General features: G+C 41.3%; 1 protein-coding gene across 4 annotated transcripts in view; it reads right to left on the bottom strand.

The window, feature by feature from the left end:
• Positions 1 to 881: 881 nt before the first annotated feature.
• Positions 882 to 16,792, bottom strand: part of PUM3 (pumilio RNA binding family member 3) — a 32,624-nt gene continuing 16,713 nt past the window's right edge. For all 4 annotated transcript variants that reach the window (XM_060237403.1, XM_060237401.1, XM_060237400.1 and 1 more), the window contains 7 exons: positions 16,418 to 16,471; positions 15,414 to 15,494; positions 10,718 to 10,860; positions 7,836 to 8,058; positions 4,799 to 4,886; positions 3,638 to 3,728; positions 882 to 1,160 (listed from right to left, as the gene is read on the bottom strand). In XM_060237403.1, the coding sequence (XP_060093386.1) occupies positions 1,028 to 1,160; positions 3,638 to 3,728; positions 4,799 to 4,886; positions 7,836 to 8,058; positions 10,718 to 10,860; positions 15,414 to 15,494; positions 16,418 to 16,471 (813 nt within the window). In that variant the 3' untranslated portion in view covers positions 882 to 1,027. The remainder of the gene's footprint in view (positions 1,161 to 3,637; positions 3,729 to 4,798; positions 4,887 to 7,835; positions 8,059 to 10,717; positions 10,861 to 15,413; positions 15,495 to 16,417; positions 16,472 to 16,792) is intronic.

Genomic DNA, 16,792 nt, shown 5'->3' with positions numbered 1-16,792 from the left:
GGATGTCTGTTGTGGGAGGAGAAGATAAAGGAGACTGTAAGCTGCTCTGAGTCTCTGATTCAGAGAGAAGACCGGGGTATAAAGCTGCAATTATTCTTCTTCTAGCTATAAACCATGCAGATATAAAGCCCATTTTGAATAGCCCATGTTAACCCTTAACTTGGTACATTTCCTCTGCACAATTCTGCATGTTTGTCTTTAGGCAGCACATATGGGAAGCTGGATCAGAGCTGCTGTGGGAACTGGCTGACAGAACAGTTGACATCCTACATGTTTATTCCATTCAACTGACAGCATTACTGCTCTTTGACAGATTTTGTCTCCCCACATTTTGCATGGTGCTCCGGCTTCCAGTCTCATGCTCTGATCAACTTTTCTTCCAACCTCACTGAGACAAACCCATGCTATTCAAAGAATAGTTTTCACCATCTTCTGCTCACTCTTTTTGACCTCTTCCCTAGAAATGTGCATGATGAATTCATTCAGAAAAGGATGGAAGTGATGGCATCAAACAACAAAGGCAATGGGCATAAAGCGAAAAGAAAGATGGGTGGGACCATTAAATGGGGAGGGTGATGAGAAGAGCAGCAATTTGGCAGGTAGTGCTAGGTGCTGCCGAGGGATTAAAAAGGTTGGGAATAAACAGATGAGATGAATACTGGAAACTGGTTCAGCTAAGGGCAACTCTTCTGATTGACGGCAGGAATTTTCACCTGATGGAAGAGAACAGGTTCCTTGCCCAATGGGAAGGTATCAGGATTAGTAGAACAGAGTTATGGAATTCAACAATTCATGCACTCCCAATTACAATCTCATTACAAGATCTCAGTCTCCAGAAATGATTAAACTAATCCTGAAAACCACCAAAAATGATAACCCAATATCTGAAAGAATTTAATTTATAAAACATTTTTCAAAAATTACAGGTTGCTGCAGAAAAGCTACTCTTATGATTCATTTCTGTCATTGAAAAATGAAATATTTGCTTACATATATTTAAAAAGTGTCAATTTCATTACTCTTTAAATTAAGATGACAGTTTTTCTAGCAGTACTTTCACTGCTCCTTTGGCATCTTTAGTCTCTTTCAATTTTGGAATAAGGCCTTTTAGTCCATTTTTGATTTGATTTGCCACTTCCTGGTCGGAGCTCTGAAGAAGGCTGTAAAGGGAGGGAAAAAGTTCTTTTATTTGCTGACATGTAAGGTATTGCCTCAGTATGGCTGACTCCTCTACACTTCTGTAGATGGACTGTTGCTTAGTTAGAGAAAGCAATTGGAAGACTTTTCAGTATTTAGTGTCAGGGCCACATTAAACACAAACCTATGCAACATTCAGTTATGAAACTATTCCCCCTTTACAGAAAAGTATGAGCAGGAGCATGAATAAATTACACAATACCACATGTGAACAAGACCAATAATCAGTAGTACTGCCAACCAAAATCAGTAGCATTTAAAACTGTGTGCCAAAATATTTTTTTAAAAAGACCAACATTTGCAGAAACCAGGAAGCAAGAATGGATCAATATTAATTCCATTTCTCTTTACAGGGGAAAACCCCCCAACTCTGCTTTATTTGCCAGAGCTGCTCTTCCCAAATCTTTACTCAGTATCTGTGCATATGATTAAGGATTTTAAAAGGAATTAAGCATCCTTCTCAAAAGCAAGGGCTCTGTTCTAAAAGCTGTGAAAATAATACATATCTATATTGGAAAGCTGGAGGACTGGCATTAAACTTCATGACGATAAACCTTTGAAAGGTTGCTTGACTTAAGCCTAATGCTTTTGTAGTGACCTATAGTCAGGGATATTAATTTGCTCTTTGCCAGAAGTACTGGAGACTGAAAGAATTAGAGACGGGGTCTTAGGAAGTTCAAAAAAGGCTGGCCCATTGCAGATAGAAAATACAGATCCCAAGAAAGTAAAATGTTTCAGGTCAGAGTGGCAGGTGACTATTGCTACAGGAGCAGAAGAACTGAAGCTGGCATTTTTTAATGTGTGTGTGCATGTGTGAGTGTGTACGTATACCAGAAAGTCATGGCGACCTCTGGCAACTGACCCCTACTGGGGGCATGGAGACTATTCAGGGAAGTGGCTGAATAAAGCCTCCTGGGCTCTAGTATTCCAAGGAGGTCTCCCATTCAAGTACTTGCCATAATCAACTCAGCATAGCTTCTGAGACTGGGCTTGCCTGAGCTATCCAGATCAGGGCCTTAGTTAGCATCTATTATATGTCTTCCTTGCCCTTAAAGCATCCCTTTGCTTGGCACTGGTCAATGCTTCAAGAAACTAATAACAGAGAACTGGAGAATTACGGACTCTGCTTTTGACAGGTGGGAGGGACTCTACAGAGCATTGAGATTTCTTCTCTCTCTACATTTCTGATTCTCTGTAGATATACTCACTGACAGCTCACCTCAGTTGTCATAGTGATCCCAACATTAACAACCAGTCTGCTAATAGTCTCAAGGCAGAAATCAAAAATAAACTTTGCAACATCTTTAGTGGTTTCAAAGCAAGGGATTTAATCACTGACACCATCAGCCTTTCAACACTAACACATGTGTAGCTCCTAATATATGTAAGTGCTTTTATAACTACAATAAAACATTTGTTATCCAGCACTCATGAGGAATGAGGATTGCCTGTTAATCAAATGTGCTGGATTATCAAGTTTATCACTCTGCCCCGCACTCTACTTAGAGGAATCCTCTATGACTAGATCTAATGCCACTGGGAACACAAAGCTGGCATACAAGGCCCTTCCATGGAGCCATCCTAGTGGACCAACTGCCTAGGAGCCCTGCAGCAGAGCTGGCTCCTAACACCTTGAGGCAGGCTGAGAGGGGAGGGGGCACATGAGGAGGACATCAGTTGGCAGAAGCCCAGCAATAGCTAGAGACATTAAGTTGGCCAGCTGGAGAAGCAGAAGAGGGGCACATGTGCAGTGGTATGGTGGCTGATGCGGTGGAGCCAGTCCTCCAGGCTGTGCCAATTAATGGAACATTCTGGATAATCAAGGACCAGATAACAAAGCTTTTACTGTAGTTCATTTTAACTGGACTGTTCAGTAAGTTATTACAAAGTGTCAAGTACTTTTCCTTCTTAGGTTGCTCAGCCCCAGATCTGTGTCAATGACTGTGAGAACTGCAGTATTTCTCAGTCAGCAGAGGCTATACAAAAATAGCATCATTCATAGGGGAATCTTTACTGTGTGGTCACAGTGAAGTTAATAGATAACTATAATATAGAAATAGGAATAGAGTGCTCCTTTAGGTTTTGAAAACCAAACCCCTAGACTGCAAGACATTACCTCCAGTGTCACGAGATAATACCTTGGAACACTGTACAATTGGAGGAGAGAACTCCTTGTAGGCTTTCAATCAAGTGGAGTGACAGCAAAATTTGTTGAATGTATCATATCAACATTTCCCATGGCAACAAACTAAGGAAAGCAACAAGGTTACTGGCTGCCTGAAATTAAAACGTTTTATAATTCATAAAATGCATGGAAACAGCAAAAGTGACTCAAGGAAGATATAAAATTTGAATTTACAACAAAGGTTTTTTGTTATTCAAAAGGTAAGCTGCACTTAGTGGATATTCTCTGATCAGAGGCAGAAAAGGGCTTACATACCGACAAAGAATAATTGCACCTCGATTGACATCTGCCCAGCTCTTCAAATGGTCAATGCCCACATGCTCCACTAATGTCCTTGCAAAACAACCTGTTAGAAGTAGAAATCAGACTTGACCACACAGACTGAAGAAACTCTTTGTAAATGTTTTAAAGACCTCCAACTACTATTTACAGAGCCATACTTGTTCTTTACACAGTATTATAAATCCATATATGCACGACTGATTGCTACTCTGGTCCAACTTTTTAATATTGCTAAACAAAATCCTGTATATAAAATTTACTGGCCAAGATCCAAAGCAGGAATATCAAAATGAACCATGGCCACTAGCAAAACCTGCTCCAAAAAGTGACATCTGTTTGGATTATGAAACTGCTGATCAGGATGCTGAAGTCTCAAGCTGCCTTGGGGATGCAGAACTGAATGGCAGAGCTCTGTGGATCTCATTTGCAAAAGTATGACTGACATGATGAAAGTTTTAACTAGTTTAACATGGAAGTCCAGGAGTTCAATGAATACTTGTAAAATCATGAGCATCAATAACTTTGAGAAGGTCAAGAATCCTGATTCAAGACAATTAATATATCTATTCAAACGGAATAAGCCCATAGGAAGTACCATATTTAACTTGGAAGTCTGAAATCAGCTAACCGCACAGGAGGCAATCCAGGTTATATGTTTTGCGTGGTGTCAGTCTGAATCGTTTAGAATATGCTCACCTTGAATTTGCTCCCATATTCCAGTACATCTTCCCTGAACTAATTAGAGAAGGATACCCTTTGGCTTGCATTGCACCGCAACAGGGTTAGACCTGCCAACAAACGGTGATTTGCCATTCTGTGAACAACCCTGGAGGATTCCTGGGTCATGCACTTCTCCATTACCTTAACCATGGCTGGTTAATTCAAAACTTCAATTTTTATGGCAAGTCAAAGCTTATTGTTATACCTGACCACTCAGACTATGGTTTGCGCTTCCCTGACAAACCATTATTCCGAACTGTGGCTTAACTCTGACATGGACTCCTGCTTTGTAGTGTTAGCACAAGCCACAGTTCAACAGGTTGGAAGTAACAGCAAAGTGATTTGCAGCAGAAGTGGCAACCTCTTAAATCCAAGAAATCTATATATAAATATAAATCTGATTTTCCAACATACCTTCTCTGCCATTTTCTTTCATCTTTTCATCTTGTTCAAGTAACCACTTCAGAACCAGATGACCTGCTGGATGTTCTGCAATATGAAGCTTTAAAAGAAAATAATCAAGTCCTCAAAATGCTTTTTACTTCTCATTATACTACCCTTTGCGCAATTAGAACTAGATGAAGGCCAAACAGTACTGAAAGTGTTCCTGGAACCCAGAATATCTGTTGTCTTCTCTAGTACATATAAATGAATCCCACTGAATAAATCAGTGATAAGCAACCAGCACATCATTCAGATTAAAGGCAAAAATTTGGGTATCTGCTCAGCCATTAAATTTATTTATTTATTTTATTCAATTTGTATCTCACTTCCATCCCAGCAAGCAGGGCTCTGGGCGGGTTCCAACAATTCCTACAGCATATAAATATAATACAGTTTTAAATCACACACAGCATTAATAAATACTATAAAACCCAATATTCCCTTGCCTAACAATTAATCTATTATAATACATGGGGCTTCAGTCTATCGGTAACAGATAGGGCAGTTAATCCAAAATTCTATTTAACAGCAGTAAGAAAAGAGGACAGCATCAAAATAGAGACGGGGTAAAAACAGGAGGAGGAAAGGGGAGAGGGTGGAAGGAGAGAGTGAGGCGACTAATCACTCTTTGTCCTCAATCCTATGCCTAGAGGAACATCTCCATCTTACAGGCCCTGTGGAACTGAGCTAGGTCCCGCAGGGCCTGGGTCTCACTGGACGGAGAGTTCCACCAGGTTGGGGCTGAGGCTGAAAATGCCCTGGTCCTGGTCAAGGACAGTCAGATCACTCTGGGGCAAAGCTCTCTGGGGGTTATATAGGGTATAGATATGATGGCCCCCATTTTTAACCTGATTTGGTACTCAATCCGGAGTCAATGCAGCTGATACACCACCTGTGCTCTATGTGATCTTAAAGGGGTCCCAGTAAGGACCTGTGCAGTTGCATTTTGAACCAGCTGGAAGCTTCTGGAGCAAGTTCAAGTGCAGCCCCGTGTAAAATGAATTACAGTAGTCCAATCTAGAGGTGACTGTTGCATGGATCACCATAGCCAAGTCTAAATGGGACAGGGAGGATCAGTTGCCAGGTTTGGCAAAGATGAAAGAATGCCATCCTCACAGCATTCATGACCTGTTCCTCCAATGTAAGAGAGGCATCTAGGGTCATGCCCAGACTTTTGACAAAGGAAGCTGGTATCAATTGTACTCCATCAAGGGTGGGAAGCTTAATTCCCTGATTTGGCTAGGCTGACCCCATCAGCCTAGCCAAAGGACCTCCATCTTTGATGGGTTTAATTTCAGATGGCTCTGTTTTAACCATCCCGCTATAGCCTCCAGACCACTGGCCAGATCTCCTGTAACATTATCTGGCTGGTCATTCATTAACAGATATAGCTTAGAGTCATCTGCATATTGATGATACCCTAGCCCAAAACTCCTGAGTAGCTAGATGTAGATGTTGAGCAACACTGAGGCGAGGAATGGGATCATCCCAAAGGGTGTCATGTAAAGACCCTCTCTCCAAGTTCAGTGGTGGAAAGTGCCATCAAGTCACAGCCAAGATAGCAACTTCATGAGGTTTTCAAGGCAAGACACACTGAGAGGTGGTTTGCCATTGCTTGCCTCTGCATTGTGACCATGGACTTCCTTGATGGATGCCCATCCAATTACTAAACAAGGCTGACCCTGCTTAGCTTCTGAGACTTGACAAGATCAGGCTAGCCTGGACCATCTGGGTCAGGGTAAATCCAGTGTAGGTCACTTATTTTCTCTTCTCATTAATTAGCATCTTTTCTACCATTCTGTCTTTTGCATCTCGAGTGGATTTAGAGATGAAATCGTGACATTTAGGATTTTACTACCATCAGACATGACTAATCCTCATTATAATAACAATAGGCATTATTAGAACTCAACAAATGCTAAAGCATACTGCAAGTGCTTCACAAGCATCCTTTTGCTCTTGGCCACGAGCTTACAACCTGGGATTTAGCTGAGCCAAGCCATTGAATGTATGACTGTCCCAGAACTGAAAGGTAGTTGTGTTTTTTGTTTATGGATTTGTGTTGTGTATTCAAGACCTGGAGTGCAAGTTATATATATCTTCTCACATCAAGGAATTTGCTGTCCTTTTCCCAATTAATGATGGACAACCAAAAATGCCACCATACCTGTCATCCCATTGTACCAATTTAGCCACAAAACACTGCACACAATGAAATGTTGGAAGAAATTACACTTTTGATGTTTTTTAAATACCATACTTGCACACATTTGGCAGCTCACACCTACAGAATCACAACACAGACTACAAAAGAGTAGCAAGCTAATTCAAATACAAGAAGTGCTTTGCCCCAGCTTTCCAAGAGATGGATAAAAAAATAACTTCAGGATCTTCAGTTCCTCTCCTCTTCTACTCTGCAACATTTACATTAAATATAAAAAACTCAGTCCCTGTGCAAGCACCAATCGTTTCCAACTCTGGGGTGATGTCACATAACGATGTTTTCACGGCAAACCTTTTACGGGGTGGTTTGCCATTGCCTTCTCCAGTCATCTACGCTTTTCCCCCAGCAAGCTGGGTACTCATTTTACTGACCTCGGAAGGATGGAAGGCTGAGTCAACCTTGAGCTAGCTACCTGAACCCAGCTTCTGCCGGGATTGAACTCAGGTTGTGAGCAGAGAACTCAGACTGCAGTACTGCAGCTTTACCACTCTGTGCCACGGGGCTGCTATACATTAAATATAGGGTTCTTTAAAACATAGTCCTTCAGTTCCTGAGCTTGAGAATTCTTGTGTCCTAAATGCCAAACTGATCATATCAGCTACATCTCACAACTTTAATATCCTACAACTAAGGACTTCCTAAAATACATAAGACACCTTCCATATTAAGTGGGCACCTAATTTAGCCTGGCTTAACATCTGAATCACAACAGATCTCACTGAAAGAACAGCAGACTAAAATTGATGAGAACTCTACTGCTTGCCCACTATCAGGCATAATTACCTGCCCATCTTCACCTCCTGAAATCATTTCTTTTGCAGCCAAACTAGCAATAGTGTCGAAAGCAGGTTGGATGTCACCAACAGAGGCCTTGAGGATACCCGTCACCATAATACAGGTAGCTTTGTCCATCACCATTTCTTCAGCATGCAGGTTCAGGTAGTTCAATAAAGATGGGGACACAGCTTCCAAGAGCTCACGACGTCGAACATCCACATCTTTTTTACTAGTGGAATAACATGAAGAAAAAAAAATCAACTTAACTACAGAGAACTGAATAAAATCCAAGCTCGATGGCAGCCTTTCATTTTCTTCCTGGAACAAACCACATATATTTAGCATTTGTGGTTTTCTGTGTAGATATGTAATGAGACTTGTACCCCAAAAACTGGGCAGATCAGGTCCTGACCTAATGACCAGCTATCAAGAGATTTGCCAAGCTTGCAAATCTCTGGGGAACAACATCAACCCTTTAACGTCATAGCATGCCTTCTGTTTCCTCTTCCTCTGACAATGTTACTTTGGGAAACAACAACCATACTATTGTTAAATATTTGCAAACTAAGCAAGATGTTATCTCCCAAGCCAGACTTTCTTGTGATGCTCTATTTGTCATCGCATTGTAAGACTAGAATGGTTTTGAATAACTGGTGAACACATATAAAATAAAGACTGCTTGCCCAGCAAGCTGAACGCATTCTCTCCTCAAGCACTCATGTCAGAGTCTTCATTGCAACATTTCTGAAGTAATCTGAACAAAATTTGTCATGACATTTTTACGCTACAATCATACAAAAGCAGTGCAGAGAAGCTGCTCTTGACAAAGAAGGAGGCAGGTCAACATCCCTAAGGAAAATTTCTTCCACTGAAATGAACAAGGAAGCCTATGCACATTTGCAAGATCCGTGACTTTGTGTGATATTCCACATGCATAATGAATGTCCAGTTCAGAGAATTATCTTTCAGACTGAAGACATAAGAATAGCATATTATTGGCCTACAGCTATTCATGTAAGTGCATTGAGGATGTCTGTGGGCTTGGCCTTGACCTCCAATGGGGACTCTCTGCTGTCAACTGGGAGGAGGGCTACATTTGCAGGTATTCCTTCCCATGCACCTTTCAGACCCTGGCTTTCAACTCTAAGTCTGCACAGGCCCAAGGATGTACTGAGGGGAGGAGAGGCTTCTTAATTAACGAGATCAATATTTATTAGATACAACAGTGAAATGCAAGAAAGAGAGGAAGGTTTCAAAATGCAGCACAAAAAATCCAAAGGCACTGCAGATATTTTAAACCAAATGCAATCTGACAATTCCTAGAAAAAGCAACCATGTAACCTGGATGCATCCATCTACAGCTACCCCACAGGAAACCCACCTGTGTGTGTACACATGGTCTGCAAGGAGAACTAAGAATGTGTACAGCGAAAAGATGCAGAACAAAGGTATTAGATGACTGATGAGAGAGTGTGCAAGGAAACTAGGCCTGGCTTGGATCAGAGGAGAGAGAGTAAAATGAACAAGGAGATGCTGGCCACCAGATCTGAAGGGCTGTGCTGGGGGCATGGAGGGATGGCACAGAGTTAAGGCACGGGCAAAAAGGCAATGGGGAGGGAGAATATATTGCAAATTCAGACATTCAAGTAATGTCAAAAATTGCAGTAGTGATGGACAGTTCTGGGGTGAAACCAAATTTAAAATGCTGGGAAGTAAGGGGGCCCTTTTTACCAGAATATCCAGAATTCAAATCCTTTTCAGCCTTGGTGGGAGCAATGTTCTCTTGTTATTTGAGTTACTTCAAGACAGATGCTAATGCATGCAGGAGATAATTTATATTTGCTGAAAATGTGTCTTGGTTTTGTCAGATTGCTTTGTAACCTTTTCAAATAAGAGCCTTATTTTTTTTAAAAAAAAGTTTTTGTGAAGTTAATAAACAGGCATCCTGCCATAAGCTACCTTGAAGTCAATGTAATTCACAAAGAGCAGTTTTTAATGGCAAATAATCTTAATTATGGCCCCGTTAGTAAACATAGATAACATACAAAAAACACTGAAAATGTAAAGCCCTGCAGCTGTCAAAACAAACCGATGTATTGAGATTTATAGGGAGAAGATTCTGCTTGGTTCACTCATTTCTTATAAAGTAATTATGATGCAAAACGACCAAGAGCTGTCTTCGCACGAAAGTCATTCGCTTAAACGTACGAAGCTGCCATATACTGAATCAGACCACTGGTCCACAAAAGTCAGTACTCTCAGCTCTCATTGCAGTGGCTCTCCAGGATTTCAGGATGAGATCTATGACTTGATCCTTTCAACTGGAAATGCCAGGGACTGAACTTGGGACCTTCTTCATGTGAAACTTTTAACTTTTGTGTGATAGATAGGATCACAACTTGTTCTCACATGCTCCTTGTTGTCTTCCCTTCCCATCATGCAAAAAGTGCAACTGAAGGCTTCTAGCTCTACTTTGCTGGATATCTGAAGTCTGCATTCTGTAAACTAGCGTACAAACTAGGATTCAATTTGTTTTTTAGCATCCTGGTTTGAGAGGGGGAAACGAACTCCAGATTGCAGAGTTTGCCTGAAAGCTTTGCACTGTGTTGGGGTAGGGAGGAGGGGACACAAGCAGGAGACAAGATGTGTTTGTGTCCATCTTATGCAAAAAACAGGACTTTGTTGTGAGATCTAAATGTGGCTATTGCCTTTTTTGTTTTTAATCTAGTGAAGATGTTACCCATACTATCACAAGAACAGGGCTATTTTCTCATGCAACTCCTTTTTATCCCAATGGCATTTACAGAGAATGGATTACTCAGGCAAGAAATTAGGAGGCACAATATAATTCAAGCTTGTCAATGCAAGAGAAACTGCACCTCTATTACCTGTAAGCATTTCCATCACCCTGTTGCAGGATTTTGATTATTGCTGGTGAGAAATACGTAGGATCCCTTGGGTTACACAGATACAACAGGACCTTTCTTCCATATTTATTGTTCATAATGCTGGCTAAGGAATCACTAATTTCCTGAAAAAGGAAGAAGCAGTGGTAGACAGATAAACTTTATTAGTAGAGGGGAAATTGCTTACACAATTTCATTTTTAACTCTTTGAAAGCAGGTCTAGATTCAGCAGTCCATTGTACACTGCAGTTATAAGCAGAGTTAGAAGAAAAACTTAGCAAAAGCACAATTCGTAAAAACTTGCAAGCGACTAAGAAGAACTCTGATACAGCCAGAATGAGTGGCATGTCAAATTACAATGGGAGAGACAATCTCCACCTTTCCACGAAGGACAGATATTTTCCTTGGCTTAGTAACCCATAAGCCATTCCTAATCTCCTTGGAAGAAGGGATACAGGTGGGTTTTTTTGAAAGATCCAATTTTGTCCACAATTTATATTGTTTCCCATTACCTTACATCTATGATGAGAATCTAACCAGGTATCTATAATTTTTAATCCTCTCACATTTCTCCCATCGATCTCTAGCAGGTTATTAATTATATCACATATTCTTCTTTGAAGCAGGGACTGCTCGTCTATGTAATTGGGATGTTGAGTTAAATGGCAAATGATCTTTGTATTACAGAAATAACTAAACCATCAGCGGGTTCACAAGCTTGTGCTAGATGCCAATTTACCTCCTTGCTACATGAGGTTACTTTAGATCTAGTGCTGCTTCATATTATTTTTCTAACAAGAGAAATAACATCTCCATGCACTTCTGGCAAAGATCTTGTGAACATGCTGAAATGTAGCAACATTGCCACCTTGCCAAAGCAATGGCTAAATCCACTTTGTAAGGTGGGAGGGAAATACCCAGAGAAGGACACAAACTAGTCATCCTCACAGTCTTCTATCCTTTGTAGCCGCCTTTGCCTTTTGGTGGGGGAGAATTCAGAGTCTGCAACATGCAGCTAAGAAGGGAAGGGGCAGAATGGAGTGGGTTATATTCAGATGCCAAACTCACTCCAATTGGTAGGCTACAAAGGTGAGCAGGAAGTCCTTGTGTTTACAAACTCCCCCAAACACATATTTGCAATATGTTTAATGTCCTTTTTAAATGCCCATCAAAGTTATTTGGGAGGTGGGACTCTACTTACACAACAGGACAGAAAGTGAAGAAATCATGAACTGCCAAAAGAAGCTGTGAATAGCACCAGTATATAACATTTATCATTTTATAGTTTTAATGTTATATTGTTTTATTGATTCTATATGTAAATTTGACTGTTGATAGCCACCCCGAGTCCATTCACGGAGAGGGCGGGATATAAGTTTAAAGTAAATAAATAAAAGTATTCAGAGAAAATTTCAATTAGCAATGTTACAAGTTTCTATGAGAGGGTGTGATCAGTCAATACAAAATCATTATAACAATTTCCATGGTACAAAATAGCTACTAAATGCCTATAGAGATTTTGTGATATAACTATTGTTCATACTGTCTCCAGGACTGTGCAAAATAACTTCTGATGAAAAACATAGCAAGCAATGTGCAACCATTACCTTAAACTGTCTAACTGATGGTTGTTAAAGATCTTTTGGGAGAAGCCATGAGTAAAGGTATCTAAAGAGCTTTATAATTATCAGTATTTAAGGGCTCTATAGAATGTTGCAGAAAGTTCTTTCTATATGTTACACAAAGGTTTTTTTTTTAGGGAGTGGTAGCAATATTTGTTATATGCCCCCTTTTTTGGCATGTGACTTGTGAATACAACAGGGGAGGGACGGTGGCTCAGTGGTAGAGCATCTGCTTGGTAAGCAGAAGGTCCCAGGTTCAATCCCTGGCATCTCCAAAAAGGGTCCAGGCAAGTAGGCATGAAAATCCTCAGCTTGAGACCCTGGAGAGCCGCTGCCAGTCTGAGAAGACAATACTGTCTTTGATGGACCAAGGGTCTGATTCAGTATAAGGCAGCTTCATATGTTCAATACCCACATCCTGACACTATTTTAGTGAGGGCTCTTTTTTTGTGAGCAGGAAAGCACAGGAATGCAGTTTCAGATGGCTTGGTGTCAGGGAGAGCGGCCTAATATGTAAGCGAGTTCCTGCTGGGCTTTTTCTACAAAAAGCCCTGCTTTTAGTTATTTCTCTAATGTAGATAGCTACTGTAGGTTATTTAGGATTGGAAATAAAAATATCATTAAAAAGATTTTTAGAGCTTGGAGAATTCAATAGATATTAATAGTTTCTGAAGCCTAGCTATGTGAAAATCTTCTGGGACAGTGAAAAGAAATGACAGTCATGATTATAGTGCATTAAGCAAGGGCCACCAAGGATAAACTAGAATGGCTAAATACATGTGAAACTACAGAGTAACTAGTGAAAAGACAGTCAATGCAGTGTAGTGAACAGAGTATCAGACTGTCTGGGAAACCCAGGTTCAAATTCTAACCTCTGAGGTAAAGTTTGCTGAATAATCTTTAGCCAATCACAGTTTTCTACTAAACTGCCTCACAAGGTTGTTGTGAGGATAAAATGTGGAAAAGAGAACTAAGTATGCCACCCTGAGAAACTTGGAAGGGCAGGATGAAAACGTATTAGAATATTAACAACCTATAATTTAACTATAAGAATGGCTGCATATGCATTAATAGACACTGAATACTGAGGATGGCATACAACCTCATATAGTGACGTTATACATTTAGGATGCTCTTCTCTTCTCACCCCTCTCCTCCCTGTACTGTCCTCACCCTTTGAAGCTCTATAGCTGCTGAAGTTCCCAGCTCCTTCTGCCTTGTTTTTGCTTGCTGAAACAGGAAGCAAAGCTCCAAAGAAAATGCAGAGTGGATTTTCCATTAAGCAATCTGTGCCCAGATAGATAGGGCCCAGACCTTAATGGAAAATCCATTCCAAGTTTTCCTTGCAACTTGTGTCTTTGCTGCAATGTGTTTCAATGAAATGGAGATCGGTTTCACATTTCAGCATTCCTATAAAGCAGCTGAAGCTCATGCTTCCTGGAGTTGTGTCCTTGAAAATAAAGGGTTGATGCTTTGAGCCAGCTTGTCTCTGCTCAATGGATCTGAGAACTGGTGCCTAGTGAGTACTCTAACCTGGGATCCCACAAGCAAAGGGGGATATTACATTGGAAAGCCATTGCCAATCTGAGTAGACCCTGGGGGGGGGGGTGAGAAGCTTGCAATGCTACTTCATTGTTTTCCCAGGCTCAGAGCATTAAATATTTTTAGTTTCTGCTGCGATTCTTGCGCTTTTTCTTGATATTTTTAAAATTTGCATTGCCAAATTCCACTATTCTCCCATCTTTCCATTTTAAACAAAATATTGCAAGAGTTTTAAGCATGTTTGTCTTTTAAGTTAAAAATAATATCTTTACTTGTGTTTGTCTGTGTCCTTTATAAAGTTTATATCTTCACTACCTCACATTACATTTTATGACGCACATGGCCCAGCCCCGCAAATTCCCATTTATGTCAGACCTGGTTCCCCTAACAAATGACTTAGATACCCCTCATATAGATGAAATACTGCTCTTCCATGGAAAAGTATCATCTTCCCCCAGCAGAGGTGCCAAACATACTTTAATTCAGCGTATTACCTAGTAGCTAGCTGATCAACTCAGAATAATTACAGAGTCCAATTGTTGGCATGCTTGTCTGGGCTGGTGCGTCTCGCCCGGGCTTGCAGCGGTTTGGCTTCGCTGCATACCCAGCGGCCAAGAGCAGCTGCGGCACCGCCTGCAGGCTGGCAACTCCTCACTAGGCACTCCCAGGCCCATCTACCTGCGGTGCCTTCGCTGGGCAGTGTGGGGACTGGTCAGAGGGGCCATCCGTACTGGGCCCGCCGCAGAACTGTCTCCGGGCCATGGCCCCACCTCATCGGCCTGACGCGACCACAGCCAGCATGGCCCAACCCGGGAGCGCCGGAGCCACAGGCAGCGCAGAAGATGATGGGCAGGCCTAATGAGGCTGCTGGAATGAGTGCACCCCACCCCACGGTCTTCCCTGAGGTGAGGCTCATGCAGGGCACCCCAGAAAGGGGCGGGAGAAGCCTGTCCAGAGGGAGGCATTGGCCAATTGGGGGGGTGGGATGGGGGTGGATGAGAGAGCATGGGAGGAGGGGGCGGAGAACTGGGGCACGGAGGTGTGAGGGATAAAAGGGAGCAACGCTGACAGCCAAGAAGGAAAAAAAGAGTGGGGAGCAGCAGGCAAACACAGAGAGAGAGGGAACCAGAGAGTGCCTGACTCCATGGAGGTAGCAGCAGCATGAAGTAATGCCCACCCCCCCCCTCCACTTTCTGAGGCCACAAGCGCCCCTTTGCCTCCCTCTGCTCCACCACGGAAGCTCCAAAAGGTGGGGCCAGCAGGGGGGGCACTCACAAAGCTGTAAGAATGGAGCTATGGATATACAAAGAAGCAGATTTCCACTCAAGTGTTTTAAGAAAAAGGAAAAAAAATAATAAGGACAATTTAGAAATAAACTGATGTTTTAAAACCACAAAACTAAACAGCTTCAAAACCAAGCCTGTAAACATTGCAGTGTTTCATTCAACTTGGTTTGTATCTTCCTGTTAATTGAACCGCAAGCATCTAAAGGAAAATGTTAAGAAGCTACTTACAGATATAATTAGTTGTTTCACAAGCTTGGTGTCATCAATGCAGTCAAAAGCTGCCAGCAAAACCAAATGTGAGAATTCACCCTGAAATATGAACCAGAAACTAAGAAGAAGATGATGATGATGATATTGGATTTATATCCCACCCTCCACTCCAAATCTTAGAGTCTCAAAGTGGCTCACAATCTCCTTTATCTCCCTCCCCCACAACAGACACCCTGTGAGGTGGGTGGGGCTGAGAGGGCTCTCACAGCAGCTGCCCTTTTAAGGACAACCTCTGCCAAGGCTATGGCTGACCCAAGGCCATTCCAGCAGGTGCAAGTGGAAGAGGAGGGAATCAAACCCGGTTCTCCCAGAAAAGAGTCTGCACACTTAAGCACTACACCAAACTGGCATAGTGTACTTCACAAACAACCCTGATTGTCCAAGTGGGCTGGCTTTGTATGCATATCAGCTCATTTGCTAAATAACTGCTTATTTAAATCATGAAGGTCCAATTAGTAATTTTATTCTCTGGCTATGTTTTCTGTATAAATGAGATTACATCTCAGTTACACAGGAAAAAAACAGACAATAATCCTCTAAAGTGCAAGGTATGCACTTTTACACAAAACCAACCCCCCATGGAATGTAGTGGGATTTATATCAGAATATATACTCCTAGGATTGCTGTTTAGACTGTTGCAATGCTGTATTAGAGGAAACAACTGGTCATTTTAAAGTTGTTTAACTAAAACAAATCCATCGCAGATTCGGACTTGCTTTATAAAAGTTTTTATTTATTCTATAGCTTAGCTAGTTATCAAGTATCAAAATAATGAAAAGTTAATGCATACCTGAGATGCATAATACTGGTGGGTATTGATTCTTAAACTGGGTTATAACCTTTATGTCCAGCATTTCTTCTAAACATCCAAACCATGTATTTAATTTGTTTTGCCAACTCATACCAAAATCATAGAAAGCACTTCTGATTACTCAGTTCACAGCACTTTTAAAATACTCACAGTAGCTACTTTTTCAACATAGGTCTTCATGGTTTTCACAATGATTTTTCTGTCCTAATAAGACAGACAAATGAATATCAATGAATCAAACATGTTGATTAGCTTCACTACATTTTACCAAGCTGGTAAATACCTGAAAAAATAAATCAAAAAAGTAAATCAAAACCAAGAATAATAGAAAGGCTCTTGTGCCCTGCTTCCGTCTGAAGGATGGCACAGTACCCTGTACCCTTAAAGCACTCTATGGCTCTACAAAACATCCCTAAACCCATCTCACGTCTTTGCATTTTCAAGTGTTCTGTATCTACTAGGGCTACCAAGGAAGCAGATCACATAGGAATAGCAGACTGAAGCATTATCTTATAAATCTAGTAA

This window comes from Heteronotia binoei, chromosome 4, assembly GCF_032191835.1.
Source record: "Heteronotia binoei isolate CCM8104 ecotype False Entrance Well chromosome 4, APGP_CSIRO_Hbin_v1, whole genome shotgun sequence".
NCBI lineage: Eukaryota > Metazoa > Chordata > Lepidosauria > Squamata > Gekkonidae > Heteronotia > Heteronotia binoei.
Note: the sequence above shows the minus strand (reverse complement) of the source record. Positions and strands in the feature narration are given on the sequence as shown.